The sequence below is a fragment of the Pimephales promelas genome, chromosome 4 (genome assembly GCF_988280905.1).
Source record: "Pimephales promelas chromosome 4, fPimPro1.hap1.1, whole genome shotgun sequence".
Lineage (NCBI taxonomy): Eukaryota > Metazoa > Chordata > Actinopteri > Cypriniformes > Leuciscidae > Pimephales > Pimephales promelas.
This window is the reverse complement of record NC_142772.1, coordinates 20253058-20271004: the sequence shown is the minus strand read 5'-3', so window position 1 is coordinate 20271004 and position 17947 is coordinate 20253058. Positions and strand designations below refer to the sequence as shown.

The 17947-nt window shown below is 37.0% G+C and overlaps 1 protein-coding gene across 3 annotated transcripts in view; it reads right to left on the bottom strand.

Moving 5' to 3' along the window:
* homer1b (homer scaffold protein 1b) overlaps positions 1 to 17684 on the bottom strand; it is a 40568-nt gene extending 22884 nt beyond the window's left edge. Inside the window, exons 1-2 of one of the 3 annotated variants that reach the window (XM_039662112.2) lie at positions 17308 to 17684; positions 10048 to 10204 (exon numbers count right to left, since the gene is read on the bottom strand). In XM_039662112.2, the coding sequence (XP_039518046.1) occupies positions 10048 to 10204; positions 17308 to 17312 (162 nt within the window). In that variant the 5' untranslated portion in view covers positions 17313 to 17684. Of the gene's footprint in view, positions 1 to 10047; positions 13856 to 17244 lie in introns of those variants that run through there. The other 2 variants (XM_089130099.1, XM_039662111.2) reach the window with 2 other exon arrangements.
* Positions 17685 to 17947: the final 263 nt, after the last annotated feature.

Sequence of the window (17947 nt, the reverse complement as noted above, 5' to 3'; positions counted from 1 at the left end):
TTGCTTTCAGTACATCTCAGGATGTTTCCTACGTTATGAGTCTGTGAAATGTTATTGATGAAATGACGACAGTCACTGCCAGTGAATGTGTTTGTGTGGGTGTGAAACCGAGAGCAAATAAGGAGGGAGGAAAGAGCGAGAAGGAGAGAGAGAGAGAGAGAGAGGAGAGAGATGCACTGTGAATGTTGCACATATTCTGTGGATCTCACAATCATTAATCGAGCATCAAGAGATTTAGAAAGTCATCAAAATCCTGTATCATCTTCACAGAAATCCCATTCTTAATAAGTAACATGCCTACTGTATTTCCACACAAAAAATGTATTTAACTATAAAATTACATACATTTCATATCATGGAAGTCCAACGGCAGATTTTTTTAACTTGTTTTAAGCATAAACCTCATATTTTTATCTATTTTTTTTTTTGCACTATGGTACTTCAAGATGGTGAATGTAAAACATGAAATGGATGGATGCGCAAAGCATAGCAATCCACGAAGGCTGTGTGGATAAAAGGCCTCGAGCGCTCTCATACTCCCACACACTTCCAGAACAAGGCCAATTGGCCACATACAAACGTGTAATTTCAAGCGAGAAAATCGACAGTGGGCTACCACTGTCAGATTCCTGTGTGTGTGTGAGAGAGAGAGAGAGTATGTGTATAAGTGTGTTACACACATGTTATACAATCATTGGAAGGATGAATGTGGTTCCCTCTATTTTATACTTCCAATTTTCAGCATTTCCATGGATATTTAAGGTTGACCTACAGAGCCTCAACAGAAGAGTTCTGAAAGTAAAAATCCTATTCATTTTCAATTGCTTATACAGTACATCTGCCTTTGTGGAAACCAGACATTTTAACAATTTTAAGCAAAGAATATCTGGTGAATTGCTACATAAAATCCTGAAGAGAGATCATCCACTCATCATGAAGTTGCTGTTACCATAGTAATATGAATCACAGGAATAGAGCTGAAAAGAGATAGTCCACATGCTCATAGTTAATTTTAGTTCTCAGAGTCTGCAACAATTATCCTTTCAGCCAAATACTCAAATGTTTATTAACAATAAAACCGTGGTCAAAAAAAGATTTTCAAAATGGCCCAATATCTCCATGTAACATTTAGAGATGACAATTAGGACCAGATTTCAATTATCACAATTTGGGGAGAAAAAAAGTCTGGATGGTGAAATTACTCTTAAGCTGCAAAATGCAAATCATGATTTCTCAAGGATAAGTGTGACACTGAAGACTGGAGTCAGCCTTGCAATTAGAGAAAAAAAAATCATTAAAAACATATTCAAATAGAAAATGGTTATTATAAACTGTAATAATATTCCACAGTATTACTGCACTTGAATGAATATCTAACACAGTCTCATCCCAAAAAGTCATATAACTGACGTCTTGGGGCGTATTTTGACCATACGTCAACATCCGCCGTTTTAGGGCCCCCTTAAACGTCGGTAGATGGCGATCCCGGGCCGTCATACAACTGACGCTTTACCTTTAACGTCAGTAGGTGACGGGTTAGGTTTAGGGTTAGGTTTAGGTATGGGGTAGAGTTAGGATCCCATAACCTCATCTACCGTTTAAGGGGGCCCTAAAAAGGCGAATATTGACGTATGGTCAAAAGACGTCCCAAAACGTCAGTTATATGACGTCTTGGGATGAGACCGGGTTGGAATATCATATAAATGCAGTCATGAGCGTCTCCTTTCTATAACATTAAGGATATCTTCCCAACCCCAAACATTTGAATAGTAATATTTTTAAATTGTGCTATACAGACACCTCGGTAACACTTTAAAATAAGGTTTCATTAGTTAGCATTAGTTTATTACTTTAGTTAGAATTAACTAAGAACAAACAATACTTCTACAGAATTTATTAGTTAATTTCAACATTTACATTATTAAAATCAAAAGTTTGTTAAAGGGATACTCCAACGTTTTTTTCATATTAAAATATGTTATTCCCTTTACTAAGACGAGTTGATACATACCGATACCATTCTCATCTCAGTGCGTGCACTCAATCGCTCTGGCTCGCGAGACACTTTGATCGCACTTAACTAGCCCAGTTCATTCAATATGGGCCAAGCAGAGAAGCGGCCAAACACCTCCACGTTTTCCCTATTTAAATACAGTTACACGAGTAGAGTAACTTGACCTAGGACGGTGACACAAAATAAACGTTGCACTTTTCTAAGCATGTAAAGTGGATAACTATATTGTATGGCGGAATACCACAGCAAGTGCTTGGCAGCACTTCGACTCACTCGGCGCATATATATCTATTCTATGGACTCGGCGCAGTAATATCATCACTCTGTGTCACCGTCCTAGGTCGAGTTACTATGTAAGCTTGTTTCCGCCACTGAATAAAAAAATAAAAATAATTGTGACTTTTTATCTCACAATTGCGAGATATGGAGTCAGAATTGTGAAAAATAAAGTCACAATTGCAAGATATAAAGTCGAAATTGCGTGTTATAAAGTCAGAATTGCGAGATATAAAATCCGATTTGCGAATATCAGAATATAAAGTCACAATTCTGAGGAAAAAAAAGACAGAAGTTCGACTTTTTATCTCACATTTCTGACTTTTTTTTTCTCACAATTGCGAGTTTACTTTACATCTGACTTTATAACACATACTGTAATTGCAAGTTTATATATCGAAATTCTAACATCTTTTCTCGGAATTGTGAGATATAAACTCGCAATTGCGAGTTATCCGGCCAATTCTAAGGGGGAAATTTTCCCCCCTAAGAATAGTTTAAATCTCACAATTCTGACTTTATATCATGCATTTCTGACTTTATAACACACAATTGCGACTTTATATCTAGCAATTCTTACTGACTTTATAATACGCAATTGCGACTTTATATCACAAAATTCTGACTTTATATCTCGCAATTCTGACTTTACATCTCGCAATTCTGAGAAATAAAGTCCGAATTGTGAGATAAAAAGTCGCAATACCATTTTTATTTTTCATACTGTGGCGGAAACAAGCTACCATAAGTTACTCTACTCGTGTAACTGTATTTAAATAGAGAAAACGTGGAGGTGTTTGGTCGCTTCTCTGCTTGGCCCATATTGAATGAACTGGGCTATCAAAGTGTCTCGTGCGCCAGAGCGATCGAGTGCACGCACTGAGACGACAGAGACATTGTTTAATATGAAAAAAAATGGTGGAGTATCCCTTTAACATTAGTTAATGGACTATGAACTAAAAATAAACGATTGTATTTTTTTTATTAACATAGATTAATAAATACTGTAACAAATGTATTTCCCATGGTTAGTTCATGTTAGTACATTAACTAACAAATGACGCCTTATCGTAAAGTGTTACCGACACCTCTAATAAGTGGTGAAACTGAGCTTTTAGCATAGCCTACATAACTTAGCCTTCACACACTTTCTGTAGCAAATAGAATTTAAGTCAACCAGACACACCACCATATAGCAGCAAGTTTTGCATTGGTAAGCGGCTCATCGTTTTCTTCAGAAAATGTCAAAATAATATTCTAATATTATTTTGAGAGTGATATTTAGCAACCAGACTGAAGCTTTTCTAACAAATCCATGCTAGTGTTTGCTAATCTGCATCAGCGTGACTGATGTTTGCGCTGTGCCTAATGTACACATTAGTGATGCGCATGTGTATGTGTGGAAGACCAGCTCGGAAACTTCACAGTTTGAGCTCCTGTATATGAGCTAGCAGAACGTACGCTGGAGCTGGTATTTGTCTTTATTTTCAGATGCAGACGGATTGGCTCGACGAGAGCCCTAATCAGAGTCCACGCAGCCTACAGTATAATCACTCACTTCAGGATTGTAATTGCATGTGAACAGCTGAAAGCTGTGCAGTGGGTGGACAGCAGCGAAGAACAGCGCTGAGGCTAACGTTGTTGTTGGAAGAAGCTGTCCGTTTCATGCCACTTTTGCAATCTGTCAGGGATTAAAAGAGAGCATGTCACTCGCAATAATAGCCTAGCTGTTACCAACGCAATTTTGTTTCCGGCACATGCCATGATTTACTCTTTTCTGATCATAATGTCACATCCCAAGCAACAAGATATGTAATAAGTGCTTTTCACACTGTGCTTAACCTCAGGTAATCGTTATTCCAAACCAACTCATATTCACATGCTTTGAACAACACGTGTTGTATAAACAGGTTATGTTTCAGCATTTGAGGAAAAAAAATGGTGCTGGAAAACGCCAACACCAAGAGTTTGATTCTTACCTTTATATACTCTCAAAAGTTAATTCAGTAAAACTTGATTGACAGTCGACACAATATATAATATAAGAATGCGCAATACTAGCTTTATGTATACAGGTCACATGCTGCATTCGTCCAATTAAAGGTGCCATCTGTAATAATTGAGGTAAAAATATCCAAAAAATGAGCTACACGCAACAAAAGAATGAGAAGAAATAAGTGCAATGATGTAATTAAAAAACTGACAAGTTATAGTGCTGCCGAGATATAAACCTAAATTAGCATGCTAAATTACTAGCCCCGGCCCGGCAGGTGTCGTAATACCAGTTCCGGCCATGGGAGGCGGTATGCGGCCGGGCAACGTTACCACCAGCCAAACTGCAGTACACGAGTGAGTCGCGCCGGCTTGTGTGTACTTGAACCTGATGTCAGTCGTGTGGAAATACAGCCCAATACTACATTTCAGTTCAGGGAAGAGTTCAAAAAATAATTGGTCGATATCACGCATGAGGAATACATTTTGGTAAGTTGTAGCATACTGTATCTTTCAACAGTGTTCGTTTTCTTTTTCCATTAGCTAGTAGAGATGATCGGTTCACGTGCGCTAGGGATCTCTGGTGTAACATGTACAAGCGCCAAAACGGTATTTATTGTTTGAATTGCATAATAAAATTGACAGAATCTAAGAGCTTAACTAACCTGCTTGCTAAGTGTTAATTGCATGTGTCTCACGGTGAATTCGTGAGAGTTGGCAGCTTTGAATGGCGCTAGGTTGATCAACATCAGCGAATGCTGTCTGTCAAATTAATTCAAACTAACAATAAAAGTGTAATATGAACAAAAGGAATACCGTAAACTTAAAATAATATCCCGCAGGCTTTTATTTTCCCATATCGTCGAAATGCAACAGCTTGTTTTTGAGACAGGCGTCTATGAGTCGGTCTTCATCATTTAGTGTTGAGATGTTGTTCATTGAGTCTCTGATCTCTAAAAATCTCCAAATGCTCCGCGTGAAACTGCGGTCTTCCGACCTTTTACTATCGTGACAAATGATTTGAATAATATGCGGAGAAAGAGAGCAAAACAGCGCTCGCTTGTGTTGTTTGAAGACGTGAGTGCGTGCGGCCGCGGCACAACACATTTTCTGGAGGTATACTGCCCCCATCTGTTATGGAATATGGAATATTTTTTGATTTTTAGTTCCAGATGGCACCTTTAATGACACTGGAGCACCACAAATATTCAAATAAAAAAATCCCATGGGCGAACCCATGGGTTTAGGAATATAGAGTGGGAAATGTCAGCTTAAGATTAGCAAGGGTTAATAGTTAACCACAGGTAAATTGTGTAAAAGCAAGATAACCCAGGAATCCATTTGCCAGGGGTTTAGAATGGCCCAGGGTTAACTATTTCAAGTGTGAAAAGTCCCATATAGGAGTTAAAAAAAAAAAAAATCTTTTTAGTTACGCTATAGTTACACATTCAAAAAGTAGACTAATGCCCAGTTTCACAGACAAGGCTTAAACTAGTCCCAGACTAAAATGCATGTTTGAGCTGTTTTAACTGAAAGCAACTTGCTCTGACATGTTCTAAAATAGGCCTAAGTCAGTGTCATATATTATTTCATTATTACTTAAGGCACGTTTATAAAAGCTACGCAAATGTCCTTTAACTAAGGCCTATAGTCATAGCTTAATCTAAGCAGTGTCTGTGAATCTAGGCCTACTAAATTTAAATGTTTAAATCTATACCTCCCACATCTACACAACAATTTACATAAATACATTTAGGCTTCTTATATGCTGCCATGATGAAGCAATAATGTTGCACAGGGACCTGATTTTATTAATCAGTCAATCATTTTTTAACCTGTTCATTTATATGAAACATTCAAATAACTCCAAAACAGTAATGCCGCCCTCACACCATGGTTGGTGACTTTAATAAATTGGCAAAATGTAAGGAGGAAAGGGCTCAAAGAGTCCAAACTAAAGGGAAACTGCATTTGATCAGATACCGTCAAGTGAAGTTATATCCAAGATAATGTGAATAGCACTCCGCAAATAGAGACCTTCCTGCTCGCTCTCGCTTGCCTATTATAGGTCAACGGTGGTTCAGATAAAGACCAGGCTTAAGAGACAAGTCTCTGTCATTCAGAGTGACAGGACCACAATCAGTTGAAGAAAGGGCAGTATAAATTGCAGGGGTAGAGGACCAAAACACAGGCATGGTCAGAACTTAAATATTATGTCAGGCTTAACATGAGCTCTTCAATCAATGTAGCATCCTGCTAATACCTTTAGCCACTGTAAGCATGACTTAAATTCCCTGAAGGGCTCAGACTCGACTTAAGATCAGACTCTAATTACAGCTGCTGTGTTGACCCCATTCCCTGTCCCAGTCTCATAAGGTTCAGTAACATTTAAAGACATAATAATGCAACTGTGGATCTCTGTATTTTGTAATACCACCACCTAATTTCTAAACCAAAAGGCACGGCAGCAGTGCCATGGGCAGTGTTGTGCCTGAACGCGTTCAATGAACGATTCATGAACGCGTTCATATTTTGGGCAACGTGAACTGAACGTTCTGTATTACTGCCTGATGAACGTTACTGTGAACGCACGCTCTCTCAGTTTAGCTTCGTACAATAGGGTGCCAGATTTCTATAGAGCCTTAATATGTAGCGAAAAAACACCCAATCAGGCAACACAAGACACCAGTGTTGCACCGCGGCCGCTGGCGACAAAGCAGCGAGCGAGGAGACGTCGTATGACCATTTAAACGGCGAGGTCGGTGAGGATGGGAAAAATCGTACATTTCTGTGCAAACTTTGGCTGTCGATAAAATAATTTGTTGTCTGTGGTTTGTTATGGTTATGGAAACATATGGAAAAAAAGAACTATGAATGAACTAGTTGATTTTTTGAAGTATGAATGAACTGAACTAGTTCATTTTAAAATGTGTGAACTGAACTTTGAACTAGTTCATGTAGAAAGTGAACTTTCCCAACCCTGGCCATGGGACAGAGATCATATCAGGTACTAAATGGTAAGCATTTGCATGTACCTTGGTATTTAGACGATATTCCAAAGTAATTAAAACAATATCCTGGAATTACCATGGTACTTGTTTTTGCTAGTGTTGATAGTTACCTAAATCAATATTTAAAAGGTGTCATAGATGGCAAATGAAACATATGCAAATAATCAAAAATGTCATGTGATATAACCATCAAGTAAAAAGAAATAACACATTTTCCTTACACCTTGAATATGTGTGTGTGTGTGTGTAGACATCTTGAAATAATAATTTTCAAAAAGGTTTAAAATATATTTTTATTTTTAAATATGTTTTACTAATTCCTTTCGTAACACTTTACAATAAGGTTTCATTTGTTAACATTAGTTAATGTATTAACTAACATGAACTAACCATGAGCAATACATTTATTGATGTTTTTGTTCATCTTTTAACAAATAAAACTTTTGATTTTAATAATGTGTTAATAAATGTTGAAATTAACATTAACTACTGAAGAGGGCCTATAAGTACTAATGTAGTTAAAGGGATAGTTCACTTTGAAATTAATTTTTGATATGTTTTAGCTTACCTCAAGGATATCCAAGATGTAGGTGTCTTTGTTTCCACAGTATTTTCAATTTTGACATTTTTTGGTCAAACCGTTCGTGTCTGTCAGTAATACACTGGAGGTGAAGGGGGTCCTCAATCGGTTCACCTCAAAGAGCAGCACAGAGAAGTCAAAATTAAACATGATTTAATGACTCGTACATGTAAGTACACATTGATGGCCTAAGACACGAAACAAGAGGTTTGTGTGAGAAAACAAACAGTATTTATATCGTTTTACCTCTTGTAATCATAGCCATGACAAAATGATCTGACGGCACGGGCGCTTCGGTCTGCGCATGTGCCGGAAGTGATCGCTTGCGCGCCTACGTCACTCTTTGTTTATACAGAGATTTCGGAAGTTTTACCGTTCACTAAACATATTTAGATATACGGGAAACAGCAATGGAAGACGATTTTGGTATATCTAAATATGTTTAGTAAAAGGTAAAACTTCCGAAATCTCCGTGTAAATATAGAGTGACGTCACAAGCAAGCGATCACTTCCGGCGTAACATTGAACTGATTCAGTTAGATTCAGTTGGACATTGAACAACTGATTCAGATCACTGTGATTACACGAGGTAAAAACGATATAAATACTGTTCGATTTCTCACACAAACCGCTCGTTTCGTGTCTTAGGCCATCAATGTGTACTTACATTTACGAGTCATTAAATCATGTTTAATTTGGACTTCTCTGTGCATGCTTTTGGACCCCCTTAGCCTCCAGTGTATGACTGATAGACAACGGTTTGACTGAAAAATGTCAAAATTGAAAATACTGTGGAAACAAAGACACCTACATCTTGGATGCCCTTGAGGTAAGCTAAAACATATCAAAAATTAATTTCAAAGTGAACTATCCTTTTAACTAATGAAACCTTATTGTAAACTTGAATCGGTGTTCCCATTCATTTATTTAAAAAAAGTAAATTAATTACTAAATACGAATTATTAATTCATAAATATCGTTACATTTCTGAGTACAACCACGAGACATTTCACAACTCGATTGTCATAAAAGCCAAATTTTAGGACTAACAAACCTTGACACATCATAATGGTTTACAGGGGTCCTCTCAATTTCATTATTTTATTGAGTCATTATTTTTTTTTTACTTTGCGTGCCCCAAAACATAATATAACATTATGTTCGTCATAGAAGAGGTGTATTCAAGTTTTATATTTATAGAATAATATTCATATTTAATTAATATTTTTTGAATAAATTAATAGATCTGCCTAAAAAATTGTCGTTGACCCTATGGTATGTTTAAGGTCTACCCAAAACTCAACATGGATCAAACAGGATTAACTGCTGAACAAACAGTGTGTGCTTGTGTAGGTGTCAACAGTCACAGTGCAAAGTGCATTGGCTCACATGTTATTTCTGTCTCTGAAACCAAAAGCTAAGGGGAGGGCTGAGCATCCCAACTCACAAGCACATTCAGACATACTGCGGGAGCTATTTTAAAATCCTCTGCTAAAGTCGAGGAACCGTCGAGACAGGGTTATGACTGCAAATGAAACACTCCATACAATGTTCATATAATGTTTTTGAAAGCAGTGTGTCCACTCTTGCAGAAGCTATATACTTTTGATTTATAGGCTAATTGAGTTTGTATTTGACATACAAAACCACAGGAGGAAGGTGGAGACTTGTGGTCTGCAGTGGTCCTTTCTGAAGTATTGTGAACAACTACACCATCTGCATTAAAATAAATGGGTGAAACTATAAAAGCCTTAAAGTAATAGCCAAGGTTAAGATAGATGGAATAACTATAGCGGACGTAGAGTCGCTTCCACTGTCTATTGATGTGTCCTGAAATATTGGGCCATTACATCCACTGTGTAAGGTTGCACAGCAGTAACCAATTCAAGTGCATGCTGCTCTCCACAGGGAGAGCGAAATAATCCACTTCTAACCTGGAGAATATGTTTGATAGGAATCTCTAGCAGATCGGTCCTCAGCACACTCAAATCTGCTGCTAATTCAACCGAATGCATCAAACACGCATTATGTTTTTGATGCTTTTCCTGAACCAAAGACAATCCAGAAGAACATAATATTATAGGACCTATTTCCCAACAATCACAACGGATGCTTTCCTGCAGTATACCAATGAACATGAATCCACATCAGTAAAAAAAAAAAACATGCGTTACCTTTGATCCATCCAAGCTGATGATCCTGTACACGTTCCTGGTACTGTCATAGAAGTAAGAAACAGTGACCGCATGTTTGCTGGTGGGCATCCAGTTCTTCTTAGTGCTGGGGTCTATCTGGAAGACGTGTGCCCGGGTGCTGTAGATGGGCTGTTCCCTGAAAGGTAGGAAAAAAAAGTGGTGAACTTCTTTGTGCCTGAGCACCGTTGTCTCTCCAATTCCACCAGGCGCGCTGGAACGTCCCGGTAGACGGATCACCATTTCTTCAGCCTCCATCTTGCTGCTGATCACCACTGCTTGCACCCAGGTAGAAACCTGGGTCTTACCTAAGCAGTCAGACACATTGGTGCCCTGCTAACAGTGCAAGGCGACCATTCAACGCCCTGCTGATATGGAAATGCCAGCTGTTTGGCTGGGGCAGTGTGGGACGGACACTAAATATAGTCAGGGTCGCAGTAATCTGCGCAGTCCCACCCCTACTGACCTGATCTTTGCTGTTGGAAGTTGGAAGTAGCAGGGCTCTTTTCCTAGACACCCTAGCTAAATTTGATTATCACACATTGACAAAGGTAATGTAATTAATAGATCAACTAATGTGCATTACTTTTAGTCTAAGAGCACGGGTGGAATTTCATAAACATCCCAGCCAAGTTCTTCAATGCTACATTTCAAGGTTTGATAGTTTGATAGTTTACACAAAAATCAAAATCGTGTCATCATTAACTTTTCAAACAAGTTTTCAAAAGATTTTGTCCATACAATGAAAGGGTCGAAAACAACACTGGACGCTATTGATTTTCATTTTATGAACAAAAACAACACTGGGACTTTCTTTTATGTTTCACAGAAGAAACAAAGTCATAGAAGTGGAGGTTTGAAACAACGTGAGGGGCAGTAAATGATGACAATTTTCATTTTTGGGTGGACTATCCCTTTAAGCAATTAATCACCTTGGAGGCCATGCACAGAGAAAAGCGAAGGTCAGTTTTGTGAACGTTATCATCACTTTGGGCAACAAAAAAACAGAAAAGAATGTGGACCACAAGCAGGAAGGAATAATCACTCTAGTCTAGAATAATAGGCAATCATTGCTAAAGAGAACAAAAGAAACCCGGAGCTGGAGTCAGATGAGCTGCCTCACTCTGAACTTTCTCATTCTTCTAAACACAATTACAGATTTATCCTCATTCAAAGTGATACATACATGTCATCAGCAATTCCTCAGCAATTAGCATTCACATGGCAGAAATTCTCACTAAGGTTCAAATCATGAGGTATAATAAACTAAAAATGAACATTTTTTACAGCATTTATTAAAATCAGTTTACATTTTCAGGTAAACATTAATACATTTCCATTATTGAGAGAGTACATAAAAAGAAAAAGTGTTCAAAGTGTTTTTTTCACACCCTCATTTACTAAAGTTTACAATGTTGATTTGTTTTAGTGATAGATTTCAGAATCATTTTAAGCAGTAGCTAAGTAAAAAAAAATACAAAAAACAACAACAGCGCAAGTAACTTGCATAGAGTTTTATGTTTTAACCATAGAGATAGAGGTCTAATATCATTAGTGTACCTGCTTTGGCTTATGCTTAGTTAAAAAGTCACAATGGAATAACAGTAATGACAGATCTTTTCTTCTGTTTTGACTTACATTCGCATGTAGGACGGGTACCTGGTTCTATACGTTTGGTTGTTGATTGGATTTTGAGATGTGGGCGTTGTAGTCAAGGGCGGAGACAGATAAACATGAGCTTTAAACAGGCTAACTGATTGGAGAAGTCCTACATATGTCACCAGACAGAAGTCTGAGGTCCAGTTATAACATTTTGATTTAACATTAACAGTTTCTTAAATGAAGCACATGCACAATAATAGAAAAAAAAAGAAAATAATAGAAAAAAAGTGGAATCTTGGAAACAAAAAAATCATTACTAATGAATTCATGCACTATTGTTAATTCATCATTTATAATTTATCCAGACAAGTAGAACTTAACATTAGACCAATATTTAAGTTCTGTGATTCATGGTGATTTCGTGTTAGCTACTGCAAGTTTAAAATATTTTATCTGACCCCCCAGCGTGAGTCTATTAAAGGGGTCATGAACTGGCTTTTTAAATTTTAATTATATTGTTGTCTGAGGTCACCTTTTTTTCACGTTCGTTTAGTTTTTACATTCAAAAACATCAAAATGAATAAGTAATATGCTATTTTCTACCCTAGTTTTGAGCCTAGCTCAAAAACGCTCGGTTTTTATGGCCGTCTCGCACTGAAGACTTGGAAGTAAATGCCCTCTGCTGTGAGTGGATAACAGTTTTTCATATTATAATGAGTTTCAACTCACTCGTCGGTGCATGTGGGGGAAATTGTTTTGAAAACGTCCAATGTTGTAACAGTACTCAGTGCTCAGTAGCTCGATCTGGTTTGTCATCACGAGGTAGGCCTCTGATATTTAGCTATGCGTGTAATGCCGAATCGGTGGGCGGGGCTAAACCGGCCGTGTTGAAGTAGGCGTTGATCTTCTTCTGCGGGGGTGGTGTTTTATCCTCTTTGACGTCGTAGTTCCCCACTTTGAAAAACGAGTCGTTTGCTGAGGCTGGTGTCAATAAAAGCTTTTATTTGACTAACAAGGACGTTTTCAGTTCTGAAACTTAGAGGATATTCTTATAAAATGATGACCTCTTAGATGTCAAAAGCTCAAGGAAAATTTGATTTCTCAGTTCATCACCCCTTTAAGGCGACCATTATTTTCACTGACGCATCATGCTTGTCATGTGACACCAAAGCTCAAAAGCACGTTTGAATTTAGCAGTTGATCATGTGATGCACTAACGCTCCAATCACACCGGGTTAACAACACGGTATTAAAGTACAGAACCTCATTGTAAAGTGTTATTGGACAAACAGTATTCAAAAGATCATTATAGAAACAACTAACAATTACATCAGGCTCAAAATTATTGACAATCCCAGCTTTATCTCTGGATACATAGATCAGGTGTGATTGGGCTAGGAGGGTTGGCCTATATGGGAAGTTCACTAATACCCTTCAAGTTTCAGGTAAAGAGATGCTTTGCTTCAAAAGCCAAATCCAAAAACAGAGGGAAGCCCACTAGTATAGCCTGCTCATTGACCCATCCCCAACATACTACTCCAAAAGCAACTGGCCTCAAATCAATGTCAAAGGGCATATGTCCCCACTACTGTATGCGCAGTAATCGGCAGATGGAGCTTTTCCATGGCATTCCCATACCCTACACTCCTCTGACCCAATTCCACAGATAACACCCTTCAAATCCTGGGAAAAAATCCAATTCAATCCCAATTTAATATTTTACCCATCTTATTAAAAACATAGGATCAGAAGCGGGAAGTATAATGGGGGAAAGGGGGAAATATAACAAACACAGACGGTTTGTTGCTCCTATTCCCAGGATAATCAATCACCATATACAATTACATTAGCGTGCTTCTAATCAGCTGCTGCTGGGTTGATGTGCAGGAATGAGAGAATTTGAGAAGGAAAAGGAAGGAAAAGAGAAGGAAGAGGAGCAGCCTAGGGATAGCTTAAGTGAGGCGAAGGAGAGAGAGAAATACGGAGTACGGAGAAGTGCTTACGCTGCACCGTGGAGGCGGAAGATCTCTGAAGAGCATCAAAGGCTTGTTGCATAATTAGCATTTAAATTCTATTAAAATGCAGTTGCATTCACCATACACGGGTGCTTCACATGACATCACATGCTTCTATAGGGTCATAACCATTTAAACTGTAGTACCTTAAAATGTTTATATTCTCAATGCAATCCATTAGCCGAGCTTCTTGGGACATTTCCATCCGAATTTGTTTGTTGTATATAACCCACAAATACTTTTTCTAAGTTATTCTCACTCAAACTTATGAAGAACTGCATTAAAGGCACCCTTAGGGAAATAATGAAACTGTAAATGGACTGGAGCATATTGCTACATTATTGCAGTTGACTATTTTATTTCTGAATATGGTTCAAATGTATTTGCTTATGTACGTGTTTTAGGTTCCATTTTCTATAATACATGTTCTCATATTGTTGTTATAATTATGGTGTGGCAAACGCATATATATTACTCTTCATATATATATATATATATATATATATATATATATATATATATGAAGAGTTCAGATGCAAAAGCCTCTAAATGCCATTTGAAATTTTCTTCTTGAATGATGATTTTTATCAAACTTGTATATTTAAGTTCAGTAATTTCACTTAAATAACAATTCATAGGTAATTATCATTGCCATTTAAGTGAACTCACTGAACTTAAATATACAAGCTTGATAAAAATCATCATTCAAGAAGAAAATTTCAAATGGCATTTAGAGGCTTTTGCATCTGAACTCTTCATATATATATATATATATATATATATATATATATATATATATATATATATATATATATGTATATATATATATATATATATATATATATATATATATATATATATATATATATATATATATATACTGTAAATGGCAGCTGTGGTTGCCAGAACTTTACCGTTAAAATACAGTAGGAACATTAATGGTTTTACAGACTTAAAAACTTACAATTTACAGTAATAAACCATATTTCATTATCTGATAAAATGTTGATTTACCAACATTTAAAAAAAAATGATATCTGTTTTGTAACATAGTAATACACTATCATATTAGTATTAAATAGTATTAAACACAATCATGGTAACACAAAAAATGCAATAAACATTAATTTAACTAGATTAAATGTAACATAAAACCCTAATGTACATAACTGATTAGAAAAAAAAATAGAAAACTATGAGGAACCATAGTACATAAACAAAAATTCATAAAATGTGAAGTGTCACACAATTGTGGGAATGTCAATTTACGTTATTCACTGTAAATTATACAATGAGTTGCTCTTTTTCACTTTCAAAAACTGTAAATTTAATGGTATTTTACAGTAAAAATATATCACAGTTATTTATCATATATAGTACGAAAACTTTCTGTTAACCAATTAACAGTTTTGCACAGAGGTTTTACGGTCACAGTCTTTTACTGTTAAAATCACGATCGTTTTTTACAGTATAAATATGTGCGCGCACACACACACACCTTTACACACATACACACACACACACACACATATATATATATATATATATATATATATATCAAATGAAATAAAAAAATGTTTAAATTGTAATAGCATTCCGTGTTGCTAAAACAAAATGTGCAATGCATAAATTATATAATGTACTTTATAATAGCTTCCTCATTTCCATGCAGTAATGAAATGAAAATGTGTTGTGTCTTGTATTAAAAAAAGTATTTTTATGTATTTGAGCAGTGTACAAACTGTCACACTATATGAAAGAAAATGTGGGGAAAAAAAACAATTCCAGCATGTTGTGTTTTTTTCCCTCAGTAGCCAAACAGAATAAACGTAACGATTTTCATATCTTGTTTGGTTGTTTCATCAATTCATGGTTGAATGTCAACCTCCCACGCAGAAAACATAGGATGGGGGAACAGCCTGAATTTAGAAAAGGAAAATGAAAACTAGATTTTATACAAAATGTTTATGAAAACACAAACCCTAAGAGCAATCTGAGAAAATGTGAATATTACAAGCCATTATTAAACTATTTTGAACAGACAGATTGTAGAATCCATTGGATTCAACAGTCAAAAGTATCTTGAAGCCAAGACTGTCCGATGTTAAATGTGATATGGTCAATTATATAAGGAATCAAAAGCAGACAGCTCTGTATTAACATAAATGGTGTTGATCTCACACCACCCACCGTCAACAACCCACCTCCAAACAGAGCTAACAGTCATTTTCATTTTCAACATCTGTCTTTCTGACCAAATAATAGAGCAACAATAACTTCTGCCACACTTCAAACAGCATGCACAGGAAGTGGACATACATGGATAAGAAGCTATTTTGTTAGTTACATAACCTGGTTAGCGTGGTCAAGCTTGACTTTGAAAAAGTGCAATCATACCATTCATCCATCCTAATAAGCAAAATAAGCCAATTGGATCACTTTTCATTTTGCAACAATGCAGACTTGAGAAATCACATTATGAGGAAAATGTTGAGAAGGCCTATTACTCCCACTACTGCCTTAACAACGGCTGTTTGGTAATGTTAGCAAACTGCTTAACAGCCAAACACTTTATAGCATGTAATAAATTGAATTGTGTGCCACTGAATTGAGTAGGAAGTAGGAATGGTTTTCTCCAGAGTAATATACTCCCAGAACAGCCCTTGAATCTTTCAACGGTTATAATTTAATTAAGAATGAAGAAGAGGGAACTTAAAGCAATTCAAGTTAAAACATAAATACATTAGTATATGGAAAAGATCCATCCATTTCAAATGAAAAGATGATCACTTGCAGACATTGATATCAAAGACAACCCAGGGACAAATTTTGAGATTCTAAATAATACCAATGGTGAAGATATTGGGTCATGTAGACCAGAACAAACTGTAAGCAGAAGACCATTTAAGACTGAATAGCCATGCATAGGGTCACCTTTATTTAAAATCTATATTTCAGATCAATCTCCAGCTGAGCTTTGGAAATTCCACTAGCATGTACAGATATATCAGATGCCATTGCCAATGTTGGCTCCAAAATTTTATTGATGAGGCTGTGCCATGCAGCGGTGCTCTGCTGAAATGTAGATTACATAAGCATGACGAGATTAAAGGCCTTTGGCACTGCAGCACATCAGTATATGAAATTAGCCAATGTTCATTCTCATTCAGAGTATTCTTGTTATCATTTGCCTAAAAATAATACACGCAGCTAACCAACAGACTGTGGTCTCAGTGGTCAAAAATGGTCGACCCAGTGAATGAAGAATAAACGATTAATTTAAAGTGTTCGCAAAATATGAGTGTAGCCTACACACTCACATAATAGTGTGTGTGTTTGTCTGTGGGTTTTAAAAAAAACTGTATATTATCACATAACGCACAGAAATATATTAAGCATTATAATTCAGTACAAATTTTCATGCACACTATTAAGCACACTTAAGGCGTTCATGAACATGACTAACTGCCCTGTCCTCATAAGACCGGTGGTAAAACCGTCAGGCTCTGCGCTGCCAATTCCTACAGTAGCCTATGCGTTTTGCTATTTACATGCAACTTACCCCATGTTGATGTTTTTCCCTCCCGAGACGAGATGCGATTTGTGCTATTTACAAGCAACTTACCCCATGTTGATGTGTTTTCCCTCCTGAGACGAGATGCGTTTTGTTGATCACCGAGTTCCTTCTTCTGGCTGAATGTAGAAGCTTTGGATGCGGCGCGCGCGGTCAGTCACATTATGAGCAGCGGCATTCTGCGTCTCTCATTACGCGCTCTGTATGTAGGCTGTCAGATGCACTAAACGAATCCCACTGCGAATAGCCCACCAATACTGCCCAATTTTAGCTAGTTTGCAAAACGACGAGCTCACCTCGCGTCTCTGCGGTAAGTGTTTTTGAAGAGCGCGAGGTAACGGTGGCGCTGGGGTGAATAAAGAGCCGCTGCCTCTCTCTCAGTGGGCGTGTGTGAGTCTCCAAAGATGAATCTGCTGTCAGTCGATGGTCATAACACATACCACACAATATCCCACAACAACGCCCCCTGGCACGCTCTCCTCCCATTAAAAAACACTTGCCACTTTTTCATCTTAGGATTTTAAGGCAACCATCATGATTCACGTTAATTAGCCTATTTCCTTGTCGTAATTGAATTGAAATGTAAATAAAATTAAATCACTGGTTTTTAATATTTGTTTTTAAAAATCTCTTAAAGGGATGGTTCACCCAAAAATTGAAACTTCTATCATCAATGGGCTCTATGCACGGC